At 44.3% G+C, this 24,204-nt stretch overlaps 1 protein-coding gene across 1 annotated transcript in view; it reads right to left on the reverse strand.

Moving 5' to 3' along the window:
- Nucleotides 1-24,204, reverse strand: part of rev3l (REV3 like, DNA directed polymerase zeta catalytic subunit) — a 93,606-nt gene that overhangs the window by 46,400 nt on the left and 23,002 nt on the right. Inside the window, 10 exon segments of the mRNA XM_029425906.1 lie at nt 5,249-5,333; nt 7,442-7,546; nt 8,970-9,064; nt 9,500-9,716; nt 13,276-13,617; nt 13,851-13,962; nt 14,993-15,423; nt 15,734-15,894; nt 17,335-17,409; nt 17,582-17,771. Of these exon segments, the coding sequence (XP_029281766.1) occupies nt 5,249-5,333; nt 7,442-7,546; nt 8,970-9,064; nt 9,500-9,716; nt 13,276-13,617; nt 13,851-13,962; nt 14,993-15,423; nt 15,734-15,894; nt 17,335-17,409; nt 17,582-17,771 (1,813 nt within the window).

The raw sequence follows: 24,204 nt of genomic DNA on the forward strand, positions 1-24,204 counted from the left end.
ACTAAACTGTTTAAAGAAGTTTTACCCTTAATTAACACCTCGTTATTAAATATGATCAACCTGTCTCTATTATCTGGCTACGTACCAAAATCCTTTAAAGTTGCTGTAATAAAACCACTTCTTAAAAAGTGTCTTGATCCAGAGGTTTTAGCCAACTATAGGCCGATATCTAAACTACCGTTTCTCGCTAAAATCCTTGAGAAAGCAGTTGCAAAACAATTATGTGATTTTTTAATTAATAATAGTTTATTTGAGGTTTTTCAATCTGGATTTAGAGTTCATCATAGCACAGAGACGGCACTGGTGAAAGTTACCAATGACCTTCTAATGGCATCAGACAAAGGACTTGTCTCTGTTCTTGTCTTGTTAGACCTCAGTGCTGCTTTCGACACTGTTGATCATGACATTCTACTACAGAGACTGGAACATTGTGTTGGCATAAAAGGAACCGCACTAAGCTGGTTCAAGTCCTATTTACCTGAGCGATCTCAATTTGTACTTGTTAACGATAAATCCTCCATGACAGCCAAAGTCAGTCTTGGAGTTCCGCAGGGTTCTGTACTTGGACCGATTCTATTCACCATATATATGCTTCCTTTGGGCAATATTATAAGGAACCACACTATAAACTTTCATTGTTATGATGATGATACCCAATTATCTCTATCAATTAAACCAGATGAAACCAATCAATTGGCTAAACTTCAAGCATGCCTTAAGGACATAAAAACTTGGATGTCTAGCAACTTTTTGATGTTAAACACAGACAAAACTGAAGTTATTATACTTGGCCCTAAACGCCTCCGAAACGCATTTTCTAATGACATAGAAGCTCTGGATGGGATTAACTTGGCCTTCAGCACCACTGTAAGGAATCTTGGCATCAGCTTTGTTCAGGATCTGTCTTTTAACTCCCACATAAAACAAATCTCAAGGACTGCCTTCTTTCATCTACGTAACATTGCAAAAATAAGACACATCCTGTCTCAAAATGATGCAGAAAAACTAGTCCATGCATTTGTTACTTCAAGGCTGGATTACTGCAACTCATTGTTATCAGGTTGTCCCAAAAAGTCGCTTAAGACTCTTCATTCATCCATCCATCCATCCATCCATCCATCGTCTACCGCTTATCCGGGATCGGGTCGCGGGGGCAGCAGCTCCAGTAAGGAACCCCAATCTTCCCTTCTCCTTCTCTTACTAGATGCCCGAACCACCTCAACTGGCTCCTTTCAACGTAAAGGAGCAGCGGCTCTACTCCGAGTCTCTCACAGATGGCTGAGCTTCTCACCCTATCTCTAAGGGAGACGCCAGCCACCCATCTGAGAAAACCCATTTCGGCCGCTTGTACCCGTGATCTCGTTCTTTCGGTCATGACCCAGCCTTCATGACCATAGGTGAGGGTAGGAACGAAGATCGACCGGTATATTGAGCGCTTTGCCTTCTGGCTCAGCTCTCTTTTAGTCACAACGGTGCGGTAAAGAAAAAAACTGTAATACCGCCCCCGCTGCTCCGATTCTCCGGCCAATCTCTCGCTCCATTGTCCCCTCACTCGCGAACAAGACCCCGAGGTACTTGAACTCCTTCACTTGGTGTAATGGCTCATTCCCTACCCGGAGTAGGCAATCCACCGGTTTCCTGCTGAGAGCCATGGCCTCAGATTTTGAGGTGCTGATCCTCATCCCAACCGCTGCACACTCGGCTGCGAACCGATCCAGTGACTGTTGAAGGTCACAGACCGATGATGCCATAAGGACCACATCATCTGCAAAGAGCAGCGATGAGATCCTCAGGTCACTGAATTGCAACCCCTCTCCTCCACGACTACGCCTCGATATCCTATCCATGAAAATCACGAACAGGATTGGTGATAAAGCGCAGCCCTGGCGGAGGCCAACATTCACGGGAAACGAATCCGACTTACTGCCGAATATCCGGACACAACTCTCGCTTTGGGCGTACAGGGATTGGATGGCCCTCAAAAGTGACCCCCTCACCCCATACTCCCGCAGCACCTCCCACAGTATCACCCGGGGACCCGGTCATACGCCTTCTCCAGATCCACAAAACACATTTAGACCGGATGGGCGTACTCCCAGGCCCCCTCCAGGATCCTTGCAAGAGCAAAGAGTTGGTCTGTTGTTCCACGACCAGGACGGAATCCGCATTGTTCCTCTTCAATCAGAGGTTCGACTACCGGCCCAACCCTCCTTTCCAGTACCTTGGAGTAGACTTTACCAGGGAGGCTGAGAAGTGTGATACCCCTGTAGTTGGCACACACTCTCTGGTTCCCCTTTTTAAATAGGGGAACCACCACCCCGGTCTGCCAACCCCTAGGCACTGTCCCAGACTTCCACGCAATGTTGACGAGGCGTGTCAACCAAGACAGCCCCTCAATACCCAAAGCCTTCAGCATTTCTGGACGGATCTCATCAACCCCTGCGGCTTTGCCACTGTGGAGTTGTTTGACTACCTCAGTGACTTCCATCAGGGAAATTGACGATGATCCCCCATCAGCTTCCAGCTCTGCCTCAACCATAGAGGGCGTGTTAGTCGGATTCAGGAGTTCCTCAAAGTGCTCCTTCCAGCGGCCGATAACCTTCTCAGTTGAAGTCAGCAGGGTCCCACCCTTGTCTTCCCGGATAACATAACGCGGAAGGACTCCTTCTTCAGTCGGACGGCTTCCCTGACCACCGGGGTCCACCACGGTGTTCGAGGGTTACCGCCCCTTGAGGCACCTAAGACCTTGAGACCACAGCTCATCACCGCAGCTTCAGCAATAGAGGTTTTGAAAATCGCCCACTCAGGTTCAATGCCCCCAACCTCCACAGGGATGGCTGAAAAGCTCCGCCGGAGGTGTGAGTTAAAGATCCCCAGGACAGGAGCTTCCTCCAGACGTTCCCAGTTCACCCGCACTACCCGTTTGGGTTTACCAGGTCAGTCCAGAGTCTTTCCCCACCCCTTGATCGAACTCACCACCAGATGGTGATCAGTCGACAGCTCCGCCCCTCTCTTCACCCGAGTGTCCCAAACATGCGGCCTCAGATCAGATGATACGATTACGAAATCGATCATTGACCTTTGGCCTAGGGTGCTCTGGTACCACGTGCACTTATGAGCATCCTTATGTTCGAACATGGTGTTTGTTATGGCCATTCCATGACTAGCACAGAAGTCCAACAACAAACGACCGTTCGGGTTTAGATCAGGGAGGCCCTTCCTCCCAATCACGCCTCTCCAGGTGTCTCCATCGTTTCCCACGTGTGCGTTGAAGTCTCCCAGCAAGACTACGGAGTCCCCTACTGGAGCCCCCTGCAGGGCTCCATTCAGGGTCTCCAAGAAGGCCGAATACTCAGAACTGCGGTTTGGGGCATAGGCACAAACAACAGTCAGAGTTTTCCCCCCCATAACTCGAAGGCGTAGGGAGGCGACCCTCTCGTCCACCGGGATAAACTCCAACGTAGCGGCGCTCAGCCGGGGGCTAGTGAGTATCCCCACCCCGGCCCGACGCCTCACACCTTGGGCAACTCCGGAGAAGAATAGAGTCCAACCCCTATCCAGGAGTACGGTTCCAGAGCCAAGACTGTGCGTGGAGGTAAGCCCCACCAGATCCAACTGGTAGCGATCCACCTCCCGCACTAGTTCCGGCTCCTTCCCCCACAGAGAGGTGACATTCCACGTCCCCAGAGCCAGCCTCTGCTGCCCGGGTCTGGTCCGTCGAGGTCCCTGACGATCACTGCCATCCGTGTGACAGCGCACCCGACCCCAGCGGTTTTTGCCATGAGTGGTGGGCCCACAGGATGGATGGATGGGAGGCACCACGTAGTTTCTTCGGGCTGTGCCCGACCGGGCTCCGTGGCAAACCCGGCCACCAGGCGCTCGCTGTCGGGCCCTCCCTTTGGACCTGGCTCCAGACGGGGGCCCCGGGCAGGGTCTCTCCTTTCCTTTCCCTTTCTTTCATGAAGTTGTTTTTTTAACCATTCTTAGTCTGGCCCCTCACCTGAGACCAATTTGCCTTGGGAGACCCTACCAGGAGCACTAGGCTCCAGACAACACAGCTCTCAGGTTCATAGGGACACACAAACCTCTCCACCACGATAAGGTGATGGTTCCCAGAGAGAAGGTTCCCAAATCTCAAGGACTGCCTTCTTTCATCTACGTAACATTGCAAAAATAAGACACATCCTGTCTCAAAATGATGCAGAAAAACTAGCCCATGCATTTGTTACTTCAAGGCTAGATTACTGCAACTCATTGTTATCAGGTTGTCCCAAAAAGTCGCTTAAGACTCTTCAGTTGATCCAAAATGCAGCAACAAGGAAACGGGATCATATTACTCCTGTATTAGCTGCTCTGCACTGGCTCCCGGTAAAATACAGAATAGAATTCAAAATCCTTCTCCTGACTTACAAAGCAATTAATGGTCAGGCTCCAGCATATCTTAAAGATCTCATAGTACCTTATAAACCAACTAGAGCATTGCGCTCCCAGACTGCAGGGTTACTTGTGGTTCCTAGAGTCTCTAAGAGTACAATGGGAGCCAGAGCCTTCAGCTATCAAGCTCCTCTCCAGTGGAACCAGCTTCTAGTATGTGTTCGGGAGGCAGACACTCTCCCTTCTTCTCCCTCTCTATCTGTATGCATTTATGTAAATGTATGTTACTAACTCATCATACGGGGCATCATCCCCAGAGTGTCTGTCTCTCATGTGGCAGGTTGCCACTGATAAAGTTTACGTCAGGATCATGAATCGTGGCTGCGCCTGCTGCCCTGGTCCTGTTGGACACCGGGAAGCCTTTTTGACATTTTCCTGGATTCATCCATACTTTCTCTTTTTTTTTTTCTCAACACAACATAATTTCTGTCAAATGTTGTATTTGTACTATGTTGTTTATCCTGTACACACAACATCTATTGCACGTCTGTCCGTCCTGGGAGAGGGATCCCTCCTCAGTTACTCTCCCTGAGGTTTCTTCCATTTTTCCCCCTTTAATTATGGGGTTTCTTTTAGGAAGTTTTTCCTTGTGCGATGCGAGGGTCTTAAGGACAGAGGGTGTCGTAACCTGTACAGTCTGTAAAGCACACTGAGACAAATGTATAATTTGTGATATTGGGCTATACAAATAAATTTGATTTGATTTGAAATAATCTAGGATGAGAGAAACTTGTGATGCATGTGGTCTGAGACTGTGGGTCATTGATGAGTCCCACAGCCACAACAGATCAGAGAGGAAAGATGAGGAACTTACACATCAAACTCGTTCTCCTTTAGAATCTCCTCGACTCTCTTCATGAAGATTTTCTCGCTCTCCGTTGAAGTGACAAAGCCACGATCTGGAAAACATCAGACAAACTATTTTAATTGTGCGTTCATCATTCCTGGAAACTGCCTGTTCTAACATTCCTGAGTTTTTCCAGACCGCAAATTCTTAGCTACGATTTAAACATTGTGGTCAGTAATTTCCGTGGAGTTATATCACTTAATCACAACAATTAAATAGGACTGGGTGTAATTCTACACACCATGACTGAACAACTAAATCTTTTCAAACCTGGACATTTACATTTCCTCTCTCTACACTTTCAGACATGGCAATTCTTATTGTTTATCAGCCTGTTTCCATGACAGCTCTTTTGTGTGGGGGGCCAGATTGAAGTTCTTCTTTGTGGTTAGAGGATAACACCTATCACAAGGACAGTTCAGAATGGTGATACTCTGAAAACTCAAATACTGTCCTCCACTGGAATACAACAAAACAAAGAAATAACTGACATGATGGAAGAATCTGTTGGCCAGAAAATAATGTGTACTGCCCCAAAACACAGAGGCAAAACAGAACTCATAAAGCACAAAGGCTGGCAACTAACTTTTGCTTCATTAAAGCTTTTCTCAATTTTTTTAAACCTACATTAAGCATGTTTCAGAATATTCACACTGTTTTGGTTTTACAACCTATAAGTTAATTACAGTTAATTACAACGTAGAGAAAATGGCCAAAACTATGAAAATAAGACCTAACAGTTATGATAGCATTGTACTCAGCAAAGCAAACAATCTTACAAATAAGTTTTCCTAACTGAAAACGTTTTCTTTTTTTCAGATATATTTTTCAGTTATATCGTCCCATGCCTAGTGCCATAGAGCACCGTAGCAACGTACTTTAAAATCATCAGTGAACCTCACTGTTGCACTGGCTGACATTCATAACACACTGTAATGCTGCCCTAAATACACTCTGGATTCTCGTGCATTACGCAACGTGATATTCGGAGGCAGTGCCGCTGCGTAACATCTCTGCGAAGAGTGTGGCGCAGGCACTGTTCCATGTTATCTCCCGAGTTGGGATCCCGAAAGAGATCTTAACTGACCAGGGCACTGAAAGAAGAGGTCAGGAGGTTTATGAGGCTGGCCGGCTACTACCGTCGGTTCATTCCGGGGTTCTCGGAGATGACCAGCCTCTTGACCGACCTAGCGCGAAAGGGTGCCTCAGATCCGGTCCAGTGGACGGAGCTGTGTCAACTGGCGTTTGAAGAGGGTGAAGAAAGCCCTCTGTGGGGAGCCACTCCTGTTCTCTCGAACAGCGGGGTGGGGGCCGTTTTTGTCCCAGGAGGTGGAGGGGGTAGACCACCCCGTACTGTACATGAACTACAGAACAAGTGGAAAAGGAGTGCCTCGCCATACGGTGGGCGGTCGACGCCCTGCGTTATTATCTCCTGAGACTCTCTTTCATCCTCTGGTTGGACCATGCCCTGCTCCAGTGGCTCCACCGCATAAAAGGATGCCAATGCCCAGATCACCCGTTGGTATCTAGCGTTACAGCCCTTCAACTTTAAGGTGATCCACAGGCCGGGTAACCGCATGGTCGTGGCTGACTTCCTTTCTCGCTCGGCGGAGGGAGTTAGCTTGCGGTCGGCGGGCTCCTGGCCTGAGTCGGGCAGTGGGGGTATGTGGCAGTGGGGTGTGGTTAGGCGCAGGCTGCTGGAGGCTTATAATAGTCACATTATAAAAGCATGGTGATGGCCTGGTTTTGTTCTATTGCAGTAGGCTGGGTCCCGAACAGACCTGTGGAGCGGCTCGACCTTCTGAGTACGGCGGATCTAGTCAGACTGCGGAGGCCAAAGTCGAGCTGGGCTGAGCCAGGAGGGAGCTGAGCCTAATTTTTTTAACTTTTAGAGTTGGAAATAAAACCTGTCAACCCCACGTCTCCTCTACTCTCTGACATTTACCTGGCTGTAGACAGGAATCGTTTACAGCAATATTGTAGGTTTGTATCACTTTTACAATCTGATGACAGTTATGTCAGCAGCCTTGAAAGAAGCACGATACCAAATCAGCACAAAACACAAAGTAAAAGAGCTTGTTGTGCCACTATGTTCAGTTTACTATCAATGTGGGAAAAAGGAAGGAAAGACATGAGAGTTTCCACTGTGGATCTGCTCACCTTCGGACTCGGAGGTTTCTATCTGGGACTCCTGGTTCTTCTCTCTCCTCCTCTGCTTCTCGTCCTCCCAGATGGCCTGCAGGCCCGGGTTCCTGCCAATCTGATCTGAACACAGTCACAGCACAAAGTGTCAGCTGACAATACCATCATACTGTAGTGCTGTTGATGAGGACTTTTTAACATACACAAAGACACTGTTTTATGTCAAGCAGAACTGACAAATCAAAGTTACGGCAAATTTAAGTGTAAAATTCAACCCATACATACTGCAGTTACATTTTCAACAATACCATTTTAATACACTTATGCTTATGTTATGAAGCAGATGAAAAAATATAAATAAGAGTCAGAACACTGCCTGCCCTGGAGTGGCCTCTTCTTTCCTTTATTATCTGTAACACAGATGCTTGTTGTGGTTTACGATTATGCGTCCAGCCAGATCTAAATCATAAGGACTCGCTGCATACTTACAGCCTCCATGCAAGTTAACTCACAAACAAAACTATCAACAGAAGTGGCTCTGCTCCGGTGACCTGAGGGCCTCTTTCTGACAATGACATCTTCACATAACTGCTCTTTAAAGCTGCACCAACAAACTATGCACACTTATGGCTTCAAATACCAGTGGGAGTTTACCCACTGGACAAATGTTTGACTTTAATACCTAATAATAAGAAACCACGTGTCAGCGGAACACTGCAGCCTCATGTTTACCAGCACAGCTGGTCTATGATTTGCTTCACCTGAAAGGATAAAAAAGGCAAAAGAGTTGTGTCTTCAAACTTTGTTTAAGAGCATGTTTCAGATTATTTTCCACATAAAGCCAGAACAAAAGGCATATCTTCGGCATCCCATTGAGTGAGATGAAGTCAACAAGATGAATGTTTTTATTTGTATTTTAACCATGCCATGTTTTTACCATGTGGCAAGACCTCTTCATTTTCTGATCGACATTGATTTCTTTCACCATGGCAAGTACAAGCATGGGCTAACATTTCTCCTCACAATCAAAAAAAGAAACAAATCCAGATGTATAAAACCTTTCATTCTTGAAAACTGCAACAAACAAGCCAAATACAAAGTCACTTAATGCTGAAATTTAGGCACATTCTGCAGAAAGATGCATAACCAAATAGAAACAATGGTTGCATCTGTTGTAGGGTGTGCATAGCTCGGTCAGATAATGCTTTAAGGGTTTTGTTCAGTTTAGTGAAATGTATTATATTCCATCCTGGAATCCCTCATCTCGGTTAATCTCTTCCTCTCTCTGCTCCCCTGTGACAGGGGTGCTAGGTCAGCTCACCACAGTTTACGTTTAGGGCTGCTAATGAATTTGATGTGTGGAGATCGTCACAGGGAAGTGCTCTTTGACTATCAGTAGTGTCAGAAAACGTCCTGCACTGATGAATCAGCAGACAACCTTTCACCTTCCTGTCCCATCCTTCTCCTACCACTGAGTCAGAGTGGCCTACAGTATTGGCAAAAACTGTTGGAGTGCAGAAGGTGGGATGTTTCTAAATGTTCTTACTTTCAATTTCCAGGCGGTTGAGGACATCTACAGCCACAGCATCCACCTCCAGCTCACAGGTGCTCTGCTTCTCCACCTCATCTAGCATCAGGGAGCTGCAGGCGGACAGAAACAAACAAAGAATTCATACAGAAGCGGCATTAAAATGCTTCAAGGGGTCCTACAGTAAATGATGTTGATATTAAATTATATATATATATGTTTTGTTTTTTTAACATATGAAGACGAAAGAGAGATTGACTTATCAAAATGTAATTTTAGAGGATATAACTGTAAATAAATATGATAAATGACAAAGAACATTGGGTAAATTAAATTATTCTTTGTTTAGTTTTTAAATTGTTTAATTGTTATTATTATTTACAATAATGAGACACAGAGGATTGGTGAGAGCAAAAATAACATATCTTCTCAAATATGGCAAAGAAAAAACAAATTCTGGGGCAGAAGCATTTCAGTAAGAGCTCATCCATATGACGGGGCACATTCTGAGGAGAGTGTTCAGCAGAGGCTGTGCAGAGGAGACTCACCAGGGTAGAGCCTTCTCCTCCCAGCGGACAAATGTTCCCCCAAGGGGGCTGTCGTTCAGCTTGGCAGTGCAGGAGCTCTTCCAGGGGCTGATGCTGGGATGACTGCTGGGAGTTTGCCTGTTTGGGACCGCTGCTGCATCTTCTAGAAAACACATAGTAGAGTAGATGGTACTGTGATCTTTGAAAGGAGCTGTCAGCCAGTCCAAACTAGACAAGACTGCAGTAGGGCAGCAAAAAGAACAACATTTCACATGGGGCCTTCTGGCTCAGCTCTCTTTTCGTCACAATGGTGCGATAAAGCGACTGCAGTACCGCCCCCGCTGCGCTGATTCTCCGGCCAATCTCTCGCTACATTGTCCCCTAACTCGCAAACAAGACCCTGAGGTACTTGAACTCCTTCACTTGGGCTCATTCCCTACCCGGAGTAGGCAATCCACTGGTTTCCTGCTGAGAGCCATGGCCTCAGATTTCGAGGTGCTGATCCTCATCCCAACCGCTTCACACTCTGCTGCGAACCGATCCAGTGACTGCTGAAGGTCACAGACCGATGATGCCATCAGGACCACATCATCTGCAAAGAGCAGCGATGAGATCCTCAGTCCACCGAACTGCAACCCCTCTCCTTCACGACTACGCCTCGATATCCTGGCCATGAATATCACAAACAGGATTGGTGATAAAGTGCAGCCCTGGCGGAGGCCAACATCCACTGGGAACGAGTCCGACTTACTGCCGAGTATCCGGACACAACTCTCGCTTTGGGCGTACAGGGATTGGATGGCCCTCAGAAGTGACTCCCCACCCCATATTCCCGCAGCACCTCCCAAAGTATCATCCGTGGGACCCGGTCATACGCCTTCTCCAGATCCACAAAACACATGTAGACCGGTTGGGCGTACTCCCAGGCCCCCTCTAGGATCCTTGCGAGATCAGAGGTTCAACTATCGGCCGAACACTCCTTTCCAGCACCTTGGAGTAGACTTTACCAGGGAGGCTGAGAAGTGTGATACCCCTGTAGTTGGCACACGCTCTTTGGTCCACCTTTTTGAATAGGGGAACCACCACCCCGGTCTGCCACCCCCTAGGTACTGTTCCAGACTTCCACGCAATGTTGACGAGGCGTGTCCACCAAGACAGCCCCTCCACACCCAAAGCCTTCAGCATTTCTGGACGCATCTCATCAACCCCTGGGGCCTTTCCACTGTGGAGTTGTTTGACTACCTCAGTGACCTCCATGTTTTATATATTTGTCCAGTGTATATTTGATTATATCCAGTTGTTGTGTTGACATGTTTTTTATGCATCATTGATACTCTTCCTATTAATCCTTCATTGGAAAATATATATAGAATATTATCAAACAACATTTCTGTGGTCCTAAGTATTTATTTGTCACATTTATGTCATGATCTACAACCAAAAGTAATGTAGCCATTCAACCGTTACTTTACGCAACCCTGTTACTCCAATTTCAACCATGATACTATATAATTTTCTGTTAAAATAACCTTAAATAATTTTCTCAGCTCACAAAAGTTTAAACTAATGTCATTTTAATAGCTTGATTAATTATATGCATAATGTATTTGAGCAAATATTTCAAATTAAATACTGAAATTGGTAAAAAGAAACGTGTGACAATTGAAAATTGAAAAGATCGATTTAAGAAGCTACTTAAATTAACATTAAACCAGTTTTATCCAAAACTACATGAGTATTTAATATAAATGTGACTTTCTTTACTTAATACTAAAGAGTTTTATTGAAGAATGTTTTTAAAAATATTGAGTGTGTCACAGGGTTGCACAAAACATGGCACACAACAAATAAAACATCTAATAAAAAAGTGTACATTTGATGCCTTTGCTGGCCAAATCCCTTTTTTGATTGTTTATCTGTTATTCCTAAATACATAACAAAAAATAATAAAATAAAAGGTTCATTTTTCAAAAGTGTTTATGTCTAAATTGTCCTCTAATTCGGGAATGACCTATTAAATAAATTTGGCTAATGTTGGGCTTTGTCTACAACCTGTCTACTTATCTGACTGGTTTTCTGTCCAGTTGGACCTCGTTGTAGCAGCGTTGCTATCAACTTGATGAGTAACAATGCTACTATCAACGATAATGTTTAATGCCAAACTACAAAAACTCTTATTGGGGTATTTTAGTTTCTTTGTTGCATTAGAATCCCTTTCCATTTGCATGCAAAGGTGGATCAAACACGGGAACCTTGCTTTAGTGGGAGGGGGATCAAGCGTGAGGATTATAAAAAACGTTAAGTGTAGAATTTCCTGTCCTGAATCATGAATGGGGGGGGAGACTAAGCTGTGATCAAACAGAGATTAGTCTCCATCAGGTTCACTCAGGATCTGAGGAGGAAACTCTCTGTGGAAACATAGCCTGTGTCATACTTCTTAAGAGTCAGTGCACACTTCAAACATATAACACACAGTTATCAAAGGAGTGTGACTCTGCTGGTGGTAGATGGTAATTCTGAGAAATTATTCTTCAGGTCAGAAGTTACACTTACTAAACAGTAAAAGGGACATCAGGAAAAAGAGAATCTATATAACCTATGGCACCATATGCTTTAAACTGGTGGAAATGGTGCTTATTGCATCTGTTGGCTAATGATAAGCAAAAAGTGAAGCGAAGGAACGTATGGACAGGATATGGATGCACCGTCACTGCGGCTGCTTTGCATCATCAATGTTTATTTAGGTGAGAATCCAAGTTTTGCTGAAGATGTATAGTTTGCCAACTTAAGCTAACATTGGCCACTATAAGCTGCTGGTCATACCAGACCAAGTGTATTGAGTCATGCTGTGTTTTATTGGTGTGAATTATTGAAAAATATTGCTTCAATAGACTGTTGCTAAAACAAAGCGTTTCAGACAGAGGGTGAATACAGGTTTATTCAGACAGTATGAGGATTAAGAAAAAGGGTATTACATTAAAGCATGTAAACCCAAAATACGTAAGTAAATATGACCCTGAAAATGAGCACCTGTTTTTAGTGAAAAAACTGACAAACCAACTGTGCGCTACGTGTCCAACTCCAAAGGACAGACAGACAAAGTTGATGGCTAGCCAGTCTATATTGATCTTTCAGCAGCTACAGTCACATATTTGTTGTAGCGGAGCTGCTGGAGACCAAACCAGAGTTAAATAAGAGTCATTTGTCAGTTTGTCAGAAACACAACCCCAAATGAATACGAATGTTGCTTCGTGTCTGCTGGACATATAAATGCAACTGTTGGCTAACCAGTAACAGAGAGACAGTAACTAAGAACATACCATTACCGCTGCTGCTTTTCTTATGTATAGCTTTTGTGTTGCAGAGGCCCAGTACGTGTGATTGGGTCGGTTTATTGGGAATACCCTATATCCACTTGTTGGCTCTTGTTCTGTCCTCACACCTTTTGATTGTAAAAACAATCTCATGTTTCTGTAGAAACTCCCTTAATGCTTTTCAGTGTGCTGCTACTATACAGTGCATCCGGAAAGTATTCATACCCCTTCACTTTCTCCACATTTTATTATGTTACAGCCTTATTCCAAAACGGATTAAATACAAAAAAATTCTCAACATTCTACACACAATACCACATAATGACAAAGTGAAAAAAGTTTTTCAGAATTTTTTGCAATTGCATTAAAAATAAAACACTAAAATATCACATGTGCATAAGTATTCACACCCTTTACTCAATACTTTGTTGAAGCACCTTTGGAAGCAATTACAGCCTCAAGTCTTCTTGAGTATGATGCTACAAGCTTGGCACCTATTTTGGGGCAGTTTCTCCCATTCTTCTTTGCAGATCGTCTCAAACTCTGTCAGGTTGGATGGAGACCGCCGATGGACGGCCATTTTCAGGTCTCTCCAGAGATGTTCAGTTGAGTTGAAGTCCGGGCTCTGGCTGGGCCGCTCAAGGACATTCACAGACTTCTCCCTAAGCCACTCCTGCGTTGTTTTGGCCGTGTGCTTAGGATCGTTGTCCTGTTGGAAGGTGAAACGTCGGCCCAGTCTGAGGTCCAGGTTTTCATTCAGGATCTCTCTGTACTTTGCTCCATTCAGCTTTCCGTTGACCCCGACTAGTCTCCCAGTCCCTGCCACTGAGAAAAAAAAACACAGCATGATGCTGCCACCACCATGCTTCACCGTTGGGATGGTATTGCACAGGTAATTAGCAGTGCATGGTTTCCTCCAGACGTGACGTTTAGAATTGAGGCCAAACTGTTCAATCTTAGTTTCATCAGACCAGAGAATCTGGTTTCTCAGAGTCCTCCAAGCGGCTTTCATGTGTTTTGCACTGAGCAGTGGCTTCCGTCTGGCCACTCTGCCATACAGCCCAGATCCATGGAGTGCTGTAGTGATGGTTGTCCTTCTGGAAGGTTCTCCCATCTCCAGAGGATCTCTGGAGCTCGGTGAGAGTGACCATCGGGTTCTTGGTCAACTCTCTTACCGAGACGGTATTGCGTGTAGAATGTTGAGAGAAATAAATCAATTAAATCAATTTTGGAATAAGGCTGTAAAGGCCCTGTGACACATATCCGTATGACAGAAATGTATGCCGGCGCATACGAAATATCGGCAATAGGTTGATATAAATTAAGGGTAAGTTGTGATCGTTTGAAGGACGCAGACTTTATACCGAACACGCCAGACATACGGCCCTGTCACACAGTTCCGTATGGCAGAAACGTATGCCAGCGTATATGAAAATTAGCTCAAAATTTGTCAGAGTCCAAATACGTCCAACTTTTCCACAGCGGTGTTGTTGGTTCACGTCATGCTGATGCTGGAGAACGGCTAAAATGCTGAACACTAGCTGTACTGTAGAAACACGTTTAATAAGTTACTCCGTCGTCAGGCATAATGTTAATATAGGGTAGGAATAGGTTATCCAATCGTTATCAATAAGTTGGCTGTAGGATTCACCATCAGCCGACGTAGCCTATATCTAACGTACCTCTAACGTAGTCAGGTAGGTATTTACGTAGGTAAGTATTCACGCACTGCATTTACGTAGGTAAATATTCACTTACGTATTCACATATGTCTAACGTAACGTCTGCATATCTTATGAAGCACACGTCGGGTACGTCCGGTAATTTTGAACATGCTCAAAACATCAGCGTTCAACAACGCACCCCAGCGTAACACAGTGAGCTCTTAACGAATACTACTTATACCTTACCTTAAATCTACGTGAACCAGAGTGTTGCCGATATTTTGTATACATTTGTTGGGTATTCGTCTGATACATTTTGTATAGGTAAGTGATACGATATCAATAGGTTAGACATGCAGATCTGTATATGTTCACTTTTCCGATCCGATGAAAAGTTGGACGTATTTGGACTGACACATTTTTGTATGCGCCGGCATACGTTTCTGTCATACGGATATGTGTGACAGGGCCTTTACATAACAAAATGTGGAAAAGGTGAAGGGGTATGAATACTTTCCGGATGCACTGTATCTTACTTTTGCCTCCTTTGTGAGCAGCAATGAGAGCGTCAAAATGGCTAAAATAGACCACAAAGAGACAGTGCAAGTAAAATAGAGATATAAATTCAAAGAGGTCAGAGACAGCAAGTGAAGCAAGAGAGGGAGAAAAGAGCAAAGACCACAAGACAAAAACTGTGAAAAGAAGTGAGGGATGAACAGAGAGAGAGCTTTGAAAAGACAACATCCTGAGGCTGAGGTGAGATCAGGACTAATTGGAAATGACACAAAGCATAGCAGCCTTCCCTGCTGAGCCGGGGGAAGGCTGCAGTGAGGAGGAAGAAACCCGGCCATGCCCACACTCTCCTGCAGAGATAAAAAACAACAGTGTGTCCTCCTGTGTGACAGCAGAAGTAGGCCACTTTCTCCACAGCACAGGGGCATACCTGCACACAGGTGTAACCTAAGAACTGCCCCAAAGACAGAAGAGGGGGTGAGGGCAAATGTCAGATTTAATTAAAAAAAAGTTTTTTGTTTATGAATTGGTTTATTTGTCAGCATTGTAATTAAACACTAAACTTGTAATTAGCTCCTAGCTTAATTACAAACTCTTTAAAAGACAAAGATAAAATCTCTTGTACGTCTACATCAATCATGCACCTGTCACTCGAAGTCTAACCATATTCACTGGTAATGTTCAACACTGGAGACATTGTGGAGCACAAGGTCAGCTGCAGGAGCACACATGAAATGATGAGTTAAGGGATGAGTGTCCTTTACCTTTGTTGTGGGCCGTGCGGAACTTGACAGCACCCAGGTTAACCAGGTTCATGCCGTACAAGTTGTAGTCTATGAAGAGCTGCAGCAAGTAGGGGATGTGCCCCTCGTGGGGCTGATAACTCTTGTTCATCACTGCTCCACTTTGTAACAGCTCACACACCCTACAACAAACAGAGGTTTTTCCATAATAAAAGATAGAAAAACACACTTACTTATTAACGACAATAGCACACATTTAGCAGTCATTTCCCCTCAGCTACACAATAACATGTGGTTTTTGGTGTAAATTAGAAGATGATTACTTTCTCCCCTTGAAATCCAGGGCTTTTGACTGTTAAGAGTTTGGCTGTTAGTCTATGGCTGGTGCTACACACGTGACGACAACTTCAAACCAACCAATCTCGCTTAATTTGATGTTGCGACCATGTCTCTACATTGCAACTTTAGCAAGATAAAGAGTATATAAATTAGCATTTTTCACACAGTGCTGCTGTCAGTCTGAACATGGCCTTAGCTGCATTCAGACCGACTTGAGCCCTGTGGTGAAAAAACGCAGTCCTCTCTGTGATTTACAAACTGTTCTGCAGTGTTTGGGCATCTGAAAAGCTTTTAAAGACATGTATCCGTTACTGCGACTGGACTACAGCCCCACTACCAGAACATTAAACAACTTTCTCCCACTACCACAGCCAACATTTTAAACACAGGATTTCTATTTCTATTTGTAGTTTCCAAGCCTCAGCTGAGATAATCAAGAGTCACATCAGTCATTTTCTCAGATTTTGACAAAGCTCCATTTTTTTGCTTTGTTATGCTATTTGTGATGTAACCTATGTAAAGAGGCCTTTAGAATTAGAGAGTAGACATGCGTTTACAGTCTGACTTGTTCTACCTATCAAATTGATTTTGACATTTTAAATCCATGGAGGGCCTCTTAAAATATATAAAAAGGTAATCCTTTAATTTAAATCCATGTTGAATGAAAGCCACAGAAAAGCCATCTTCAACCACATTGCATTTACAGCACTAGCTTGAGAGATAAAGAGCAGTTCACTGTGTGTCCTGGAGTCATGCTGACTGATCACAGACAAGTGGCTGAGGGAGGATGCAGGGCAGACATGCCACGCAGTCTCCCCCATCTTCTTCTCAGCCTCTGCTTCTTTCTTGCCTCACTCTTGCTGCCTTCTCTCCCTAGATCTTCTTCATGTCCCTCTGTCAGGTATTTTCTTTACCTTGGTGCCTTCCTAAGTCTGTAGCCTTTTCCCTTTCTCATTTCTCTCTCTCTCATATATCGTCCTCTCCTCAAGCCTCTTCCTGTCACTCTCTTTCCCTCTCTCTCTGCGAGTCATTCGCTCTCAGCCAATTTAGCTAGCCAACTCCGCTCACCTTGTCACCACTAACCCTGATTGCGCTGGCAAATCATTCAGTCTTCCTGTGTGCTTCGGCACACACGCCAATCAATTTGTACAACTGAATACGCAGCAATGGATTTCAGTTTAGTGAGCTGGCGGAGTCATGTGTACAGTCTGGCACTCAGTAACAACAAACAAGCCTGGGATAATCCCTCTTTATATTAAAAGGTTGATTCGCAGAAACCTTACCTTTTGACCGTGTGAGGATTGTATAGGTAGATCTTCATAAAGTGCTTCTCCTTAGCGTGGTAGCCATAGAAAGGCCTGTAGGAAAAGAAAGACAACATTAACGTACTGCATATAAACCTGGATCATTCCTTATAAGGATTGCCCCCATTGTTATCTTAGGAATTTTAAAAAGGTTTTGCAATCTTGCACTGATATCTGGGACAAATCTTGACTTCATTCAGCTCAGTTGTGTTTGTGAGTCACTTACATGCCGGAGACCAGCACCACCTTGAAGACATGCTGGCCACTGGAGGCAGGGTTTCCCATTGCAACGTTGAGGGCCCTGTCGATGCTGAAGGCCACCTGCCGCATGTAGCGCTCTGGCTGTTGGCCGTAGCCATCGTATGGTACATAGATGTAGGGGAACACGCCGTGGAGGTGGAGACATGTTTTCTGGCCTGCAACACAACAACAAATCTGTTGAACATCAGGCTAACAAAGAGATCTCATTTATCCATGTCCCACTGCGTTTCAAGTATTAAAAAGGCAAATCATTTTTGTATTTGTTTGCTTTGTTGCTCTCAACAGATGTTGCGCATATTTCATTAAAAAAATTGTTTAACTTTAGTTTATGTATAACATATACTGTATAGTGGCTGGATCATGTGACTAGTAGGGCTGGGCATTGTTTGAAGTGTTTCTGAAACTTTATCAGTGGCAACCTGCCACATGAGACAGAAACTCCAGGGATGATGCCCCAGATGATGAGTTAGTAACATGCATTTACATAAATGCATACAGATAGAGAGGGAGAAGAAGAGAGAGAGAGGGGAGGAGAGGGGAAGAGAAGGAAGAGAGCAGGGAGGTGTCCCCCGGCAGTCTAAGTCTATAGCAGCATAACTAGGGGCTGATCCAGGGCAAACCTGAGCCAGCCCTAACTATAAGCTTTATCAAAAAGGAAAGTCTTTAGCCTACTCTTAAATGTGGAGAGTGTCTGCCTCCCGAACACAAACTGGAAGCTGGTTCCACTGGAGAGGAGCTTGATAGCTGAAGGCTCTTGCTCCCATTGTACTCTTAGAGACTTTAGGAACCACAAGTAACCCTGCAGTCTGGGAGCGCAATGCTCTAGTTGGTTTATAAGGTACTATGAGATCTTTAAGATATGCTGGAGCCTGATCATTAATTGCTTTGTAAGTCAGGAGAAGGATTTTGAATTCTATTCTGTATTTTACCGGGAGCCAGTGCAGAGCAGCTGATACAGGAGTAATATGATCCCGTTTCCTTGTTCTTGTCAATACACGTGCCGCTGCACAAATGAATGCATGAATACACCCTCTGTACTCTTGTTCCCAGCATGCAGGGACTCAGTTTTTGTTGAACACACATAAGCTGAGCAGCTGGAGCATACCGTCCTCCAGGTCCTTTGGGGGAGTTTTTGGAGGAATTGGACGTTCTCCTGTCCAACATCCTTGAAAATGACCCTTCGCTCGTACTTCTCTGTGACTTCAACATCCAGTCATAGAAGTCAACAGACTTACTATCTCTCCTGTCTTCTTTTGATCTCTCCCCGTGTCCGTCCCCACCTACTCACAAACCTGGCAACCACCTCGACCTCATATTCAACAGAAAATACTGTACCTCAAATCTCTCTGTAACCCCTCTCTTCACATCTCTGATCACTTTTTCATATCCTACTCTCTCCCCCTCTCCCAATCTAACAAACTTATCTTCCCGAAAACTGTACCTCTCCGCCGTAACCTTCACTCCCTCTCTCCTCTCTTGCCTCAGCTGTCCTCTCAGCCCTTCATTCATCTAACTCCTTCTCACTCATGTTTGCCAACTCTACCACAGGCACTCCTCTCTACTCTGTCCTCCTCTGGACTCGCTCTGTCCTCTCACCTTGCAACAGGTTCACCAGTCCCATCCACCTCCCTGGTTGGATGACTGCGTGCTAACAGAACCATCCTACGGGGAGCTGAAAGAAAATGGTGGAAATCAAAACACCGCGACGACCTCCTTGCCTTTCAAACTCTCCTCTCTTCTTTCTCTTCCTCTATTTCTGAAGCAAAAAGCGTTTTCTTCCAAAAAAAAAAATTCAATCCTCTTTCTCCAAACCAAAAAAATTAGTCGCTATCTTCTCCACCCTCCTCGATCCTCCCAGTCCCCCACCTCTTTCTTCAGTCCCACTTTGTTAACTACTTTGTAAAAAAGATAGATGACATACGCTCTTCATTTTCCGACTTACATCAACTGTTCACCATCCACATCACTTTCCCCCACTTATTTCTCCCCCCTCTCTTCAAATTAAGTTTTACGAGTCCTATATTGAACCATCTGCAGCTGAACATAAGCAAGACGAAGGATTAAGTTCTATCCCTCGTTACCTCTGCCCACCCTACCACCTGCCCTCTGGACCCTATCCCCTCTCACCTTCTCCAGTCTATCGCTCCTGACCTCCTTCCTTTTCTCACCAATCTCATCAACACTTCCTTAACAACTGGTTGCTTTCCTAACAATCTTAAAGAGGCAAGAGTGAACCCTCTCTTAAAGAAACCCTCACTCAAACCCTATGAAGTGAACAACTACAGACCTATCTACCCCTCTACAGCTCATTCAGAATGCAGCAGCCCGACTGGTCTTTAACCTACCCAAGTTCTCCCACACTACACCGCTTTCCCGCTCCCTTCACTGGCTACCAGTGGTGGCCCAAATCTACTTCAAGACTCTGGTGCTGGCCTACCGCGCTGTGAATGGATCAGCCCCTTGCTACATCCAGGCCATGGTCAAACCATACATCCCAGCGCATTCACTTCGCTATGCATCGGCCAATCGGCTCGCTACTCCCTCACTGCGAGTGGGACCCAGATTCCCCTCAAACAAAACCCGCCTGTTTGCTATCCTGCCTCCAAAATGGTGGAATGACCTCCCCATTTATGTCAGGTCAGCAGACAGTTTTCACACCTTCCGTCGCAGACTGAAAACTCACCTGTTTCGACTGCACCTCGGCGAATATAAAAAATAAAAATCATTTTTTTGTATGTTGCACTTACATTGGTTTGGCGTATTTGAAGCTATTGTTCTACACTTAAATGATTTCACCTATTTGAAGCTAATGTACTTCGAAGGTTCTTGCTGTTCGGAGTAGTTATCCTCATGATTGTTTGCACTTATTGTAAGTCGCGTTGGACAAAAGTGTCAGCTAAATGAACTGTAATGTAATGTAATTTCTTCTACATAAACTATAACAACCACTGACAGGCTGTTAGTGAGATGGATGGAGTGTGCTGAGGGTCCAGTAAACTGTTTTTCTCCTGCCGTACACTTTTTGACCAAGGCAACACAGATGGTTGAGTGGGACAACAAACCTGTCATGCAATGATTCATGACAGACTTGCAAATTTAAAGCTGCCCATTAGCTAAATAACTATACAGAAACAGAGAGGATTGTGGGAGCAGAGAGGATTGAGGTCTAGAGTGATGTGAGGTCAGCTGGTGCAGAGAGAGGGAGATACACTATTTATAACAGGGGCGGTGTGACATCATCACTCCCAGACAGACACGCACACTGCTCCGAGTCAAATGAGGTGAACTGTACTGCAGACAGACACCACGCTCCCATTCATTCCCTTTCTGTCATTATCAGCCTGGCACAGTGCTTTTATCTGCAGACTGCTGCAGGAGCCTGCACTGTGTTTAATCAGGTTACATAAGGGATAATAAGAGCTGGGTCAAAATTAAGACAACAAAGGCTCACAGAAATCTGAGCTCCTGACTCTCTCCACATATCTTGAACCAGTGACAGGCTGGCAGTCAGACAGAAGGAGGCAGCATTGAGCAGGAGCGTGACTTTTGCCCAGAGGACTCTGCCTCCACAACCCTATTCACAGGAAGATGGGCACAGTTCCTCTATCGCAAAAACAAAGACACTCCGATTCTCCATCCTGATGCTATGGTATGACAGATGACGCGTGCGATGTCGCAGTCCCCAGGGCACGATACTTGAGATTGCGGGAGCCAAAGAGGAGCTTCCAAAAGTGGAAGAAATATTCCCAGCATCTCTGCACAACTATACATATCTGCCTCCAAACAGAATGAGAGGGTGATGCAAGATGAGATATGGTGCTGAAAGACAATGAGCGTCTCAGTTAAACTGTACAACTGTAGCAGCTGTGCGCGAGCGTGTATCAAACCTTTCACTTTGAGATAAAGCAGGGACATTTTCATTTGTTATTCTGTCCTTGGAAATTAAATATTAATTTGAGTGCCATGCTGATTGTCTGAATGAAGGCAGCATTATGACATGTTAAACCTATAAAAAAAAACAGTAAAACCAAATTATGAACAATCTAGCAGACGATCTCTGAAGTCCACAGTAATAAACTGACCGAAGAGGTTGTATTACATATTAATAATGGATTGTCATGTATCAACACTTCTCAATGTGAGGGTTTTGCCATTTTCTCCATCTTTGTAAATGGAACGTCTGTGGGCTTTGGACTGCAACATACATCACCTTGGGATCTGGCAAGTTGTTTCACCATATTATGATGTTTTAACGCTCGTCTGGTCTTTATGAGCTAAGAGCCATCATGCTTGGCTGTAACCCTCCTTGCATTTGTTATGGCGATCCAAACATGTTACTTATTTGTTATTATGCTTTTGTAAACCATCACACAAGGTGTTTTTTCATCCCCTGAGACGCCAGGAAGGCTTGATTTGAAAGTCTGACTTAAATTAAATGTCCAGGTTTATTGTTGTTTGACTGTATACATTAATTGGTTATAAACTGTTATTAACTCCATAATTTCACAAAAAATAAACTCATAGATTTCACTGATTAGCGGTAATGAGCTATCATATTTTACACCTTCAGAATTCTAATAAAATGCATTTTGTAACCAGATTGTTCTAGGTGCACCTACATACATATAATTCATCATAAAGACAACCATTCACATCGAATATTTCTAAATTTTCAAACATCCCTGGTTATTCTGAAAAATAAGATAGCATTTGAGACGTTTTTAGCCTGAGAATGAAAAGGTTCATGACTAAACTGATAAATAAAACCAACAGATGATGGTATTGCAGACAGTGAGATGCAGAGGGACAGGGCTTAAGTAGCTCTCTGTGTGTCTCAGATGTACAAGGCCAAGGTGTGAGGGGGCACACACACACACCAAATTTCCGCTTCTGCTGCAGTTGCTTAGCAACGGCAAAGCAAAAGCCCCTGACGGACAGCAGGAGATAAACAAGTGATTCTTTCCACCCAGCTGGTCAAGCCTCTGGACGAGAGACGTAGGGAGAAATGTTGTGCCTGAGAAAGCAAGAGTCAAAGAAAGAGGAACAATTATGAGAAAGAGTGTGTGTGCATGAGAAGGAAAGCAGGGAGTGGTTAAAAGAGTGTGTACATGTTTGGGTGTGAGAGAGATGATGTTAGCGTAAAGAAAAGTAAGCAAGAAAAGAGTGTGGACTGACATGTCTCATGTAGAAACAACATCTGCTGCTTCATTACTGGGATGTAGTGTAGAAACTGTATTTAATATGGATCCGTCACATCTGGAAAATCCCTGACCCCCTTAATAAAATTAGTATTGGGACCCACACTAATTTATTGGATCTTAATCTTTAGTATTACATTACAGTTCATTTTATTATTGAAATTATTTATCATTTTATTATTTATTGTATTGAAAGTAAACATTATATAGATTGTTTCAATTTACTAAAAGAGGACTGAGCTTGTTTTCAGTGCATGTATGAGGTGGCTGCTGTGTGTTTTGATTGTTTTTCTCACTATTCCCCTGCCACATGTGTTGTTTCCTTTCTAATGGAGGATTTGTGAATGAGGGATGGAGGGGCTTATCTCAGGGGGGAGGAGCGCTGAGGTAGAGGAGGTACACTCTGCCAAGTGCCTTCCTCACTCTCTCCTCCTCCCACCCCCCAATGATTATCAGCAGGGAAGCTCCATGACTCTGCAGCAGCCCCACACCCCCACTGGGTCAGTAAGTGAGTGAGTCTGTCAGACAGCTGTTAACCTGTGGTTAGCCATGTTGAACCAAGAAAGACAGATGTTGAGATATATCCACAGACCTTCCTGCATACTTCTTAAGTAGTCTTTTAGGAACAATTTTTTCTAGTGAACAGATCAGAAGTTTTGATTGTATTTCTGGTAACTGGCAGGTGGCAGTCTTTTCAGCACCATGATATAGCTGTGTTGCTGACAGCACAGCTGCTTCGGAGAACAATGATGGCTGAACAGAGTTTGGAGTCAACACATGGACTCTTCTATAGCACTTATGCATCCCTCATCTGGTGTACATTTTGGTATAAACTGCTTTATCAACAATCAAGGCTTCAGGTATTAGCCTTTAAAAAGGGCCCTGCAAACCCATGACACACCCACACTGGTAATTAATAACCTCTTCTCAGGACTTTGTGGACATGTAGAGAAAGGCCCTCATTTGCCTGTTAGTTATGCTGGATCTTAATAAAGGACAAATTACTGATCTTTTTATTCACATTAGTACATGGAGTTCATTAACCTTACATAATCCCAGCATAACTTCACTCACCGTCAATTTGAGCAGAGGTATAATCAGCCAGCCTATGAGGGGTTTAAAAGGGTTTGAAGTGGTACACCCTGTGTACACCCTGCTCTAAAGAAGCAAGGTTTCCTACCATCACTCTTGAGTCCTGCTGCTTACTTTTTCCTTGGCAGTCAAGACTGTTTATTCTGCCTGGTAACCAGCCATAGTTTACACTTCAATACAGTTTGACAGTCCTACTTGTTATAGGAAATAGTCAAATTTTCTGGCAAATGTTGAAATATGTCAGTGATAGTGCTTAAGGACAAAACGTTTGCTCCGTGCTCAGAAGCTGGGAAAATAT

The sequence above is a fragment of the Cottoperca gobio genome, chromosome 24, assembly GCF_900634415.1.
Source record: "Cottoperca gobio chromosome 24, fCotGob3.1, whole genome shotgun sequence".
In the NCBI taxonomy this organism is placed as follows: domain Eukaryota; kingdom Metazoa; phylum Chordata; class Actinopteri; order Perciformes; family Bovichtidae; genus Cottoperca; species Cottoperca gobio.